At 39.5% G+C, this 13,159-nt stretch overlaps 2 protein-coding genes across 7 annotated transcripts in view; one reads left to right on the plus strand and one right to left on the minus strand.

Annotated features, from left to right (window-relative positions):
• LOC135512256 (echinoderm microtubule-associated protein-like 6) overlaps positions 1 to 11,233 on the plus strand; it is a 95,608-nt gene extending 84,375 nt beyond the window's left edge. Inside the window, exons 37-43 of the mRNA XM_064934086.1 lie at positions 501 to 689; positions 870 to 1,042; positions 3,107 to 3,269; positions 5,208 to 5,311; positions 6,402 to 6,555; positions 6,874 to 6,974; positions 8,403 to 11,233. Coding sequence (XP_064790158.1) covers positions 501 to 689; positions 870 to 1,042; positions 3,107 to 3,269; positions 5,208 to 5,311; positions 6,402 to 6,555; positions 6,874 to 6,974; positions 8,403 to 8,427 — 909 coding nt within the window. The 3' untranslated portion in view covers positions 8,428 to 11,233. The remainder of the gene's footprint in view (positions 1 to 500; positions 690 to 869; positions 1,043 to 3,106; positions 3,270 to 5,207; positions 5,312 to 6,401; positions 6,556 to 6,873; positions 6,975 to 8,402) is intronic.
• Positions 11,234 to 11,236: 3 nt separating this feature from the next.
• rtn4a (reticulon 4a) overlaps positions 11,237 to 13,159 on the minus strand; it is a 33,564-nt gene continuing 31,641 nt past the window's right edge. For all 6 annotated transcript variants that reach the window (XM_064934079.1, XM_064934081.1, XM_064934083.1 and 3 more), the window contains one exon: positions 11,237 to 12,145. In XM_064934079.1, coding sequence (XP_064790151.1) covers positions 12,100 to 12,145 — 46 coding nt within the window. In that variant the 3' untranslated portion in view covers positions 11,237 to 12,099. The remainder of the gene's footprint in view (positions 12,146 to 13,159) is intronic.

Raw genomic sequence — 13,159 nt, forward strand, 5'->3', positions numbered from 1 at the left:
TATCATAAAATAACATTTAGGTATCTTCTCATCTGCAGTTACAAATATCTTCTAATTGGATAGACTGATGGTTTAGACATTAGATAAGACTTGGTTTTGAGTCAGACTTTTTGGGCCTTTATAACTGCACAATCTATTTGGTGCTCTATCATACACACTTGCTCCTTGTTTATTACACTGCAACAGAACATACATTTTGTTACAGAGTTGGGATATTCAAGGTCAGAGAAGGTGCAGCGAATAAAATCACTTATTCTTTCAATCGAAAAAAGACAGCTGAGTCATTTGTTTGGAAATGGCTTTGCTGGCTTTCTTCCCATACTGTGGCAACCTTCGGAAGCTCATAGCCTATCCAGCAGCTTTAGCCACCTTTACAGTAGTAGTATGGGAGATGTGACATGTTATTTAAACTAGTCTGTCACGTCAAGTTAAGTCTATAGCTTCAACTAGGGTTTTTGAAGGGTCAAAAACAGTAACCTTCTTGTGTTCCTGTCTACCAGGGTAAGATATTGGTAGGCACAAAGGATGGTGAGATCATTGAGGTGGGGGAGAAGAACGCTGCGTCCAACATCCTGATCAACAGTCACATGCAGGGCGAGATCTGGGGCCTGGCCACCCACCCCTCTAAAGACCTGTTCATCTCCGCCAGTGACGACGGAACCATCCGCATATGGGACCTGGCCGACAAGGTACAGCACAGAGAAACACAGAGAAACACTAACACTACTTTTTTTAAATCTCAAATGACAGTTTATTTGTGTTCTTGGTTTCCTTTGCACCTGTATTTAGTTAGGACGGTATGTGGCCATTCTAAGGCTACGTATCATGTTTTGTTATCTCAAAACCCTGCTGTCTTGTTTCCTTGATAGAAACTGCTGAACAAAGTGAGCCTGGGCCACCCAGCCAAGTGTGCCAGCTACAGTCCTGATGGGGAGATGGTGTCTGTGGGCATGAACAATGGGGAGTTCATCATCCTCCTCACCAACTCACTTAAGATGTGGGCCAAGAAACGAGACCGCAGTGCTGCCATACAGGACATCAGGCAAGAACTGAGGAGAGATAGGAGCCACCTGAAGCTGGGCTCTTGTACTTTGACTAAACCAGTGTCTACTTCCCGGCTCAACCCTAACCCTTAACCAGATACAGTGGGGCAAAAAAGTATTTAGTCAGCCACCAATTGTGCAAGTTCTCCCACTTAAAAAGATGAGAGGCCTGTAATTTTCAAAATCACATTGTAGGATTTTTTATGAATTTATTTGCAAATTATGGTGGAAAGTAAGTATTTGGTCACCTACAAACAAGCAAGATTACTGGCTCTTTCGCAGACCTGTAACTTCTTCTTCAAGCAAGATTTCTGGCTCTCACAGATCTGTAACTTCTTCTTTAAGAGGCTCCTCTGTCCTCCACTCATTATCTGTATTAATGACACCTGTTTGAACTTGTTATCAGTATAAAAGACACCTGTCCACAACCTCAAACATTCACACTCCAAACTCCACTATGGCCAAGACCAAAGAGCTGTCAAAGGACACCAGAAACAAAATTGTAGACCTGCACCAGGCTGGGAAAACTGAATCTGCAATAGGTAAGCAGCTTGGTTTGAACAAATCAACTGTGGCAGCAATTATTAGGAAATGGAAGATATCCAAGACCACTGATAATCTCCCTTGATCTGGGGCTCCACGCAAGATCTCACCCCGTGGGGTCAAAATGATCCCAAGAACGGTGAGCAAAAATCCCAAAACCACACGGGTGGACCTAGTGAATGACCTGCAGAGAGCTGGGACCAAAATAACAAAGCCTACCATCAGTAACACACTACGCCGCCAGGGACTCAAATCCTGCAGTGCCAGATGTGTCCCCCTGCTTAAGCCAGTAAAAGCCAGTGAAGGTTGCTAGAGAGCATTTGGATGATCCAGAAGAAGATTGGGAGAATGTCATATGGTCAGGTGAAACCAAAATATAACTTTTTGGTAAAAACTCAACTCGTCCTGTTTGGAAGACAAAGAACGTGGCTGGGTCTTTCAGCATGACAATGATCCCAAACACACCACCCGGGCAACGAAGGAGTGGCTTCGTAAGAAGCATTTCAAGGTCCTGGAGTGGCCTAGCTAGTCTCCAGATCTCAAACCCATAGAAAATCTTTGGAGGGAGTTGAAAGTCCGTGTTGCCCAGCAACAGCCCCAGAACATCACTGCTCTAGAGGAGATCTGCATGGAGGAATGGGCCAAAATACCAGCAACAGTGTGTGAAGACTTACAGAAAACGTTTGACCTCTGTCATTGCCAACAAAGGGTATATAACAAAGTATTGAGATAAACTTTTGTTATTGACCAAATACTTATTTTCCACCATAATTTGCAAATAAATTCATAAAAAATCCTACAATGTGATTTTCTGGATTTTTTTCCCCCTTATTTTGTCTGTCATAGTTGAAGTGTACCTATGATGAAAATTACAGGCCTCTATCATCGTTTTAAGTGGGAGAACTTGCACAACTGGTGGCTGACTAAATACTTTTTTGCCCCACTGTACCTATCCCTAGCTTCATGTCCACATCCTGGCAGTAACCCTAACCCTAGCATCAAACACAACTCTAACCCTAACCCAAGCTTCATCTCCACATCCATGTTCAAACCTCCACCACAACCCTGACCATGCTTAATGTACAGATCTCTGTTGAACCCTAGCCTCAACCACTACCTTAATGAACTTCATGTCCACATCCCTGTTCACTTGAGAAATAATAGGAGAGCCACACACTCTTGGAGCTCAGATGAAATAATTGAATAACCTAATATCCAATGTTTCAACAGACAAGCTGTCTTCATCAGGGTATAATGACAAACACTGCAGATCACTAGTTTATATAGTGTCAAAGGACACACACAGGTATCTGTAAACGTTGAGACCGAGGGGAGCAAGGGTCTTTAAATTAAAGATCCAGGCAGCCTCATGTTTTAACAATAAATTGTCGAGGTCACCTCCTCTCCTAGGTTTAACCTTAACCCTTGCCTCAGCCACAACCCTGATTTGGCATAACCCTAAGCTTAATCTTGGCATAACTCAAACCATATATATAATGTCTATTGTGTGACCCTCTCAGGTTCAGTCCAGACAAACACCTCCTGGCAGTGGGCTCAGTGGAGAGTACGGTTGACCTCTACGACCTTACCTTGGGCCCCTCGCTAAACCGCGTGGGCTACTGTAAGGACATCTCCAGCTTTGTTATCCAGATGGACTTCTCTGCAGACAGCATGTTCATTGAGGTATGCTACACTGACCGTGATGGTTTAAAAAAACAGGCGGAATATGATAATTCACTTGAGAGCTGTTGTTGTTCAATAAACGATAGACGAACCACTACAACCACTGTCCTAAAAACACACAAAATAGATAGTGGAATGACTTAAATGTTATTTTGCTGTCAAGGTCATTATGTTCGAATGGTAAAAAAAATCTAAATATTATTTGATTATTGTGGAAACCAATTGAGCTAAATCTACAACCTATGTTGTGTTTAAGACAGCACTCTTGACCATTTGATCATGTTGCACAGTGTGTTCTCAACATGATGGACACTCATATATCCATTTCAAAGCATACTGAATGTGGAAAAACCTATATTTAGACACACATATGTATGGCAGGCAGGTCATAATCGTTTATAGGCAAGTGCCCTTCTAGTTAAAGGTACTACACATAGGATTTTTTTTAAATTGTTACATTTTAATTTTTGAAAATGTCCATAATATATCTGCCCTAAATAGTGGAATGACAGTGTTTTCATGGTATTACTTACCTACCAGTGTTGTGATTGGCTGTCATATTCACCTATGAATTTCTCCTGCCGGAACGGCATCTGTTGTCAAACTGGGATACCTATTCTGACTTTGGCTATGTTATTTAGTGGAAATCGTTCCTGTTTGCAAAAATTCTACAGTTTTTTCACTTGAATAGTGCAGGAAATCATTGTATCATCTAAATCGCTGTGAAATATATTTTCGTTTTTACAGCTGTTTGAAGCTGATGGACCAAAACTGCTGTTTGAGGCTGGTGGACCAAAACCGGAAGTATCTTTTGTTTTGGTCCACCAGGTTCAAATAGTTTTAAAACAATATTTTTTGCTATAGAAAATATATTTCACAGCGATTTAGATGGTACGATGATTCCCTAAACAATCCAATGCTTGTTTTCTCATTTAAACTAAAATTGAGCTAATTTTAGCAACCAGGAATTGACAGTGATTTCCACTAAATAACACAGCCATAAAGTCAGAATTGCTTTCCCAGTTTGACAACAGATGCCGCTCTGCCAGGAGAAATCAAGTGGCGAATATCACAGCCAATCCCAACACTGGTGGGTAAGTAATACAGTGAAACACTATCATTCCACTATTAGCGGCAGATATATTATAGACATTTTCTGAAAAACAATGCAACAAAAAAAAGACTCAAACCTGTGAGTAGCACCTTTAACAGCAGTCTGGAGCTGCTCTAGAGTAACCTCACGCATCAGTATGCTACAAAGTAACCCTATCTGAGTTATTTCTATAGACTCATCCCTTGCTGTTATGGAGACCTTTGCACCTTTTCTGAAATGTTGATGTGACTGGCACATGGTCAGAAACAGGGTAAGATGGTGACTTGGCCTGCTAAATTTAACCTGACCTCAGCGTACAATTACAAGTACAAATGTGTCTGTGGCTTGAAGGGACAGAGGGAGGACACAGAAGGGGAGGGTCCAGTATAGTTGGCCAAGGTCCTCCCAGTCCATTTGAAGTTATATAATGGACTAAGCTCATTACGATTTCATTGTAAGGCCGGGATTCAATCCGACTGTGGGTTTTCGACAATGCGGCAATGTCCCCGCGTTCGCAGAGATTTTACAGTAAACCCTGCATCTGACGGCTCAATCGTTAATTGCCTTTAAAAGCCACATTGTTGACAACCCACGGTCTGATTGAATCCCAGCCTAAATCCATATTTTGGTTGATCTAAAGCATGAAATAGTAATGAGTCTTCTATATCTTGAACAAATTTGTATATGGAAAATGATGTCACATTATTTTTCCTTCCTAGCTGTGCAGACAGTGCTGGTAGATAGATGACTGATTGATTTTAGAGTGATATAATACGACGACGTCTGCATATGTGTGCATATGCATGAGTGTGTGTTCTGACGTGTCACTGGCTGTGTGTCTACAGGTGTCCACAGGAAACTATAAGCGCCAGGTGCATGAGATGCCTACTGGGAAAATTGTGACAGAACAGACTGTGATTGACAGGATCACCTGGGCCACCTGGACCAGGTAGAAAGATAGTCACTGGAATTCAATCAAACCCACATACTCTCTAAAATTAAGACTGAGATCCATATTCAGTAAAGAACGCAAGCACTGCACGGTAACACTATTGAGATATTGCGTCAACGATGGGAGCTACACCTAACAGCTCACTCTGGTAGGGACATTGCAATATGGCAAGCCAAAGCAATACAAATACATTGCTGGTTCAATTTGTTTGAGCTTTAGGCTCGTTGAAGCCATCTGGGCACGTTTTTGTATGGATGTTTAGTGGGGCACACCCAGACATGTTGTTTTGTAGTTGTGTTTGGGTGTCTGTTATTGATCAATGGAATAATAGAGGTCAATCAATACTGTCTGCAGCACAGCTGTCACTGTTCATTTCTCATGAATAGACCCCAAACTCCCTCTATAATATCAGTCTTCCCAGGGTTAATGGGTTAAAAATAGATTCTGCATATAAGCAGTTATTATTAGGCAGCCTGGTCTCAGAGCTATACAAAAAATACATTACGTATTTCTGAGCACTTCCAAGACGTATTATATCTACTAATAGTATAGTTACTTTAGACAGAAACAAATTAGGGAGGTTGGTTGGAGAGGATGGATGAGCGTAATCCGCGACCGTCTAGCAATCCAAAGGCTATTCGTTCCGAGTCGCATCGGGGACAACAGTAGCATTTTAGCTAACCCTTCCCCTAATCCTTATTCTGAACTTAACCCAATTCACCTAATCTGCTACGTAAATTCTAACATTTTATGGAAGTTATACTAACCTTTGTCATTACCGCCATAACGTAACGTAATATATCATAATAATACAAATTGCCCTGAGACCACATTGTAATGGGAAACAAACTAATGTCTGGTTGAGAACTGTAGTAGTAGTATGCAGGAATCCTTTTTTTCTATAGTATACATATGTTTTACTACTGAGGATAGAAATTTACTATAGTATTTCGATTGATGGATGAAACTAAAAAATGGCTATTCTGTGGTGGAACAATGTCATCTCAGTATTTTACTGGCAGGCCTGTGGTTTTGTGCAGCATATTCTACAGTCTGAGCATGGCTCCTCTCCCTCATTTCTTCTCAGTATCCTGGGAGATGAGGTGCTGGGGATCTGGCCACGGAATGCTGATAAGGCTGACGTCAACTGTGCCTGTGTCTCCCACACCGGACTCAACGTGGTCACCGGGGATGACTTTGGGCTGGTCAAGCTCTTTGACTTCCCATGCACTGAGAAATTTGTGAGTGCTTCACTTCATCTCAACAACATCACTGTGATAGATTTTTTTAAGCTATGTATAGTGGGGCAAAAAAGTATTTAGTCAGCCACCAATTGTGCAAGTTCTCCCACTTAAAAAGATGAGAGAGGCATGTAATTTTCATCATAGGTACACTTCAACTATGACAGACAAAATGAGAGAAAAAAAATCCAGAAAATCACATTGTAGGATTTTTAATGAATTTATTTGCAAATGATGGTGTAGTTACTGAATCCATAGAGCAGACATTGTTGACTGTGGCTGCTCCGAATGTTTAATACTTCTTTTGATCCTCTGCAGGCCAAACACAAGCGATACTTTGGGCACTCGGCACACGTGACCAACATTCGCTTCTCCTATGATGATAAATATGTGATCAGCACTGGAGGACATGACTCCAGGTATGCAGAGCTTATGTTAAGGCTTAACCACATGTTAGATGAATTACGTTATACAGTTGAAGTCGAAAGTTTACATAGTTTACAACCACTCCACAAATGTCATGTTAACAAACTATAGTTTTGACAAGTTGGTTAGGACACCAACTTTGTGCATGACACAAGTAATTTTTCCAACAATTGTTTACAGGCAGATTATTTCACGTATAATTCACTGTATCACAATTCTAGTGGATCAGAAGTGTACATACACTAAGTTGACTGTGCCTTTAAACAGCTTGGAAAATTTCAGAAAATGATGTCACGGCTTTAGAAGCTTCTGATAGGCTAATTGACATAATTTGAGTCAATTGGAGGTGTACCTGTGGATGTCTTTCAAGGCCTACCTTCAAACTCAGTGCCTCTTTGCTTGACATCATGGGAAAATCAAAAGACATCAGCCAAGACCAAAGAAAAACAATTGTAGACCTCCACAAGTCTGGTTCATCCTTGGGAGCAATTTCCAAATGCCTGAAGGTGCCACGTTCATCTGTACAAACAGCGCAAGTATAAACACCATGGGACCACGCAACCGTCATACCACTCAGGAAGAAGATGCGTTCTGTCTCCTAGAGATGAATGTACTTTGGTGTGAAAAGTGCAAATCAATCCCAGAACAACAGCAGCAACCTTGTGAAGATGCTGGAAGGTGCACTTCACAAAATAGATGGCATCACGAGTGAGGTAAAAGTATGTGGATATATTGAAGCAACATCTCAAGACATCAGTCAGGAAGTTAAAGCTTGGTCGCAAAATGGGTCTTCCAAATGGACAATGACCCCAAGCATACTTCCAAAGTTGTGGAAAAATTACTTAAGGACAACAAAGTCAAGGTATTGGAGTGGCCATCACAAAGCCCTGACCTCAATCTTATAGAACATTTGTGGGCAGAACTGAAAAAGTGTGTATGAGCAAGAATGCCTACAAACCTGACACAGTTACACCAGCTCTGTCAGGAGGAATGGGCCAAAATTCACCCAACTTATTGTGGGAAGCTTGTGGAAGGCTACCCAAAACATTTGACCCAAGTTAAACAATTTAAAGGCAATTCTACCAAATACTAATTGAGTGTATGTAAACTTCTGACCCACTGGGAATGTGATGAAATAAATAAATCATTCGCTCTACTATTATTCTGACATTTCACATTCTTAAAATAAAGTGGTGATCCTAACTGACTTAAAACAGGGAATTTTTACTAGGATTAAATGTCAGGAATTGTGAAAAACTGAGTTTAAATGTATTTGGCTAAGGTGTATGTAAACTTCTGACATCAAATGTAGATATTATACAATGAGTAGTAGCATTAAAAAGTGATTTCAGACAGGTCTGATTCAGGGTTATGATTTTTTTGTTTGTTAATGATTGCTGTATTGTCTTCCTCTTTTTCAGTGTCTTTGTGTGGAAATGCCTATAAATCAGAGTCTTTTCTCCACAACCATGCATTCAGACTCCTTAGCCTAACGCACTAAGTCTTGGATTCTGACAAGAATGCAGCCAGGATCCCAACGCCTCAAGTGTCTGGCTACGGTCAATATTTTGCCTGACATGCTGCAACTATGTCTCCCCATCCACCTGTGGGGGAGAATGGGGTGCAATACGCTAATCACTGTAGTAACGATTCAAGTCTAAGCATTAGGCAGAGCAGGTAGCTCTTTTTCTAACAGGAAATTACTTTGAAGCAGATTTTTTGCCACTAGAAAATGGTGGATTTTCTGTCTAAACAAGAAATTACCATTTGTGTTTACATTCTCATCTGCTTGTAATGAAGGACACATGAAAATAGGTTGCCACGCCAGCTATTGATTTATAGTTAAACCATTGATAATGGTTGGGATTCAATCCGATTGTGTATTGTCGACAAGGGGGCTCTTAAAGGCAATGTTCCCACGCTTGCGGAGATTTCATTCACAGTAAACGCTGCAAATGTCAGCTCAATCTGAAATTACCTTTAAAACCTCAAGTCTAAACCCTGTCTAAGCCGGGGGGGGGGGAGATAACACATGGAATTTTTTAACATGGTAATACCAATGATTATTTAGCTATTAGATTTGTAATTTTAAGACCCATTAAAGTATCAAAACAATATATATATAAAATTGGATGAAACATTGACTTTGGCATTACTGCTATTTGCCAATAGAAACACATTTAATAACAGATTCACGACATGGAACAACAAATAGTCCCCAAAAAATCTAAAGGAAGATTGTTTTGAAATGTCTGCCCAAAATCTGAGAGATAAGAAAGATCAGGAAACTATTTATATTATTTTTAAAAATGTACATGTATTTATCCCCCTTAGTTTAGTGCCTAAAATATCTTCATATACACTTCCATTCATCTTTGTAACTGGTACCGGGGTCCTTCAGACGAGTCTTGTGAGCATCCTAAAGCAAAACGGAGAATACCATCCTGTGAGTCTCATCCTTCAATAGAGTGGTCATAATAGTTTGTAGGCCAAACCGTTCGAACGCTAGACATTTTCGTTTTGTGAGAAGAATAATTTTCGGGATGTCTCATGGTCTGACAAAACACTGCTCTAGCTCTGCGACCTTTCACCGCAGATAGGGAAGGGCGATGTCGGCGGATGCGGTGGATTGAGACGCAACGAATGCAAAAAAACATCTAGTTTAAACAGACGGATTTTGATGGGGATTTTATGTTAGTAAGATTTCCACAGGGCGCAGAAATTGTAGGCTAAGGGTTACATGTTGCATTGTCAACAGCGCTTCAAGAATTGAATCCCAGCCAATGTAGAGCAAAAAATAAGTTGTTTTCCCATAACTTATTTGAAAGAGCCTTTTCCATTGTTGAACATTATCAAACTTAAGTGCCTTTATGAATATTTCTACTGGTCTTATATTTTTTTGCAATTTCAGTTGAAATAATTTTGTACATGTCTGGTGCTATTAGATTGTAAACTTTTACTCATTCAATATGCAGAAAAGGGCATTGCTTTGCTGCTGTTTTAAGTTAATGCATAAACATCCAAAGTATGATGACATGTAATATAGTATGTTAATAGCTAATGAAAATATTTAAACGTTACTCAGTGATCTGACGTTAAATGTTCAGCTTGTGAACGTCACAGACATGGCAGTGAGCATTCTTATTTTGTCAATGTTACTTACACTTTGTGGAATATCTTGGTGAAATGTTTTTCCATGTAACCATAGTGAAAAGAATGTTCAGATCTAATACACTGAAGAATACTGTTTTAATCAAGATTCACTTCCAGTAAGGGATTTCAGTGGTACTTCAAGGGGTGGCTTTAAGGTGAAGTGAAATTAGACAGTCTAAGGAGTGACCTGTCACACCAAAGCCGACTATGCAGTCTTACTCAAGCCCTGGTCATCTTTCCATTCTTCTGTGTTCGTCGGCTGTTGAACTCTTTGCCTCACCTTGCTGTATTTAGTCAGTCAATCTCACTAACGTTTAGCTATTGTGGCAGCAATATCTCAATATTGTTACTATGTGCATTCTTTATAAGTATGAATTCATGTTCCCAGTTAAGTCATTTTGTTTTTGTACAAGACTGATTGTCTAGATATTGTTTCATATTATTTGTATCATATTGTAAATTACTCAAATAAGCTCAAATGCATGAATTTATTTTTTAATCAAAATTACATCTTTGTAGAGTGAGGCAAAATTATTGTATGAATGACAATCATGGTTGTTTTATACCAATTTATTGTAAGTGTGTGCCAACATAGATGTACAAATGTTACGTATATGGAAAGATTAAACTAAAATGTATACAAAAATCGTAATCATTTGTCCAATGAAAGTTGAATAGTTAAACGGGGGTATCACTCAAAAGGCATATTGAGCTTCTCTGCCCCCAGTTGAACTTTCGGTGGTGGTTCATCCTTCGTCATTTCGTTTTACCTTAAGATGAATGCACGGACTGAGTCACTGAATTAGACCATCCGCTAAAATCACTCAAATGTACAAAATGTAACTTCAGACTAGGTTGAGACAATGGCAATTATTGTACTGTTAGTATTTACAATGTACTAGCATTCCTACATGCTAGTTAGAAAAGCATTGAGTATACTGTAAATTCCTATTCAACAAAAGATGGTGACATCCAAGCATTTGAAACATGCCCTGGATAGGAGAAAGGGGTTGTTCAGGCAGCTATAGTTTCTGCAAGTGTTTGTTTTAACTTTTCTATACCCTCCATTACCTACTGAGAAATAAACACAGTAATTCATCTAGAAGCTTTATTGTAATTGTTTATATTTCACAATGCATTCCACAAACAGAAGAGTTCATTACAATTGTATGAAGTAACATTCACAATTACTTGCATAAACAATGCTTGAAGTTACCAAGTAACAATTTTGCAGCTTTAGATAGGGTCCACAGACAGTGTTTCATTTTTTTCGTCTTAAGTTGTTTGTAAACGTGTTAGAGTTTAACTAGGCAGCTGCATGAGGTGAAATGATCATTAAATGCTTTAATTTTTTTTAAAGTTCTAAATGTTTCTAACTAGAAATACTCAGAAGCATGAAGTGCTATGGAATAGCGCCCTGCTGGTATTAGACCATCGCCAAGCACAATGAAACATGTCAAGCACACTCAAGAGTCACTGAAGAGAGCTAGAAGCTTTGAAACTACAGTCAATCAATAAAACAGTAAAATCACAAACACCACCAACTTAATCATACCAAAAAAACTCAGGTTTCCAAAGTTCTCCCTCTTACAAAAAAAAGACAAAGCAATTCCAATTGTCTGAACACTGCGTCAAAGAACAAATGAACCAGCCCATGGAACACAATTTCCTTTCAACATCCATCACTGGTCATGTCCAAGTGCAAGATTAAAATATATATATATTTTACATATTCCACCTAGCTTTTTGAGCCAGATAGCATGGTATGGTCAAATTAGTTAATCAAAAGGTGGCAATACTTGAGCTATAGAATACTGATAATCCAGGGTGTTTCAGGGAACACAAGGAATTCTGAAATGAAGAGATTGTGAAAATAACAGTGCTGCATACCACCTTACACACCACCCCCGCCCAGTGCCACCCACCCTCTCAAAGGACTTCAGGGACTGACCGGCATTTCTTTCTTCAGTCAGCCTTCACACGCTTCAGTCCAGGGACTTTGGCCTGGACCCTGAAAGTGGAAAGAAGCAAAAAGCTTTAGTTAAAAGATGTTGATATGCTTAAAACAAATACTAAAATGAAATCGCTCATTCTGAGTAAAACACCCTTCTACAAATACCTCAATTCAACATAGGGCCTACTTTATCATACAAGGGTCAATTATGTATGCAGGAGTGCAGACATGTAAAAATAACATACGACAACCACAACACCAATAGCTTTAAAAAATGTAATCCAAATCCAGCCAAAGGTACATAGCAGATTACGAAGTACATAAATATAAAGTGGCTACGTTTTTGGGTAATCCAATTCTGGTTCTGAATGAAAATTCATTCTGAATACAAGGGGTGGGTTCTTGCTGTTTGTATGTCGTGTAAATTATTTATAATACAATTTAATTCTTGCAGAACCTTTTAAATGGTAAAATGATGCAATATGCGTCTGATAAATGTGAATAAATTGTTAAAATCAGTGGTATAAGAGGGATTTCATTAATTTGTCATCAATTGGAGATTCACATTTTTTCAAAACTATAAGATCATTTCCTTGCTTTGTTAGTACAGGATTTTAAACGATCAAGTCGGATTAGACTGCTATACAGCGCATTCGGCAGTATTGAGATCCCTTCCCCACATCTTTATAGTCTAAAATTGATTAAATTAATGTTTCCTTAATCTACACAATACACCCCATAATGACAAAGCAAAAACAGTTCTAAATGTAGCTAATTTACTTTAAGAAAATGTAACACCCTTTGCCATGAGACTTGAAATTGAGCTTAAGTGCATCCTGTTTCCATTCTTGCCATGCCCCAAACGTTCCCTGTGCCTGCACCACTTACTCATTGCTAGCTCTAGCCTGTCCTGCACTCACTGGGAGTCTGGGCTGCCTCACCACTTATGCTGCGCAGAAGTTAACACATCTTTTTTTTTACACCCCTTTTTGTCCTCCCCCAATTTTGTGGTATCCAAGTGGTAGTAGTTACAATCTTGTCTCATTACTGCAACTCCCGTACGGACTTGGG

Source organism: Oncorhynchus masou, chromosome 24 (assembly GCF_036934945.1).
Source record: "Oncorhynchus masou masou isolate Uvic2021 chromosome 24, UVic_Omas_1.1, whole genome shotgun sequence".
Classification (NCBI taxonomy): Eukaryota; Metazoa; Chordata; class Actinopteri; order Salmoniformes; family Salmonidae; genus Oncorhynchus; species Oncorhynchus masou.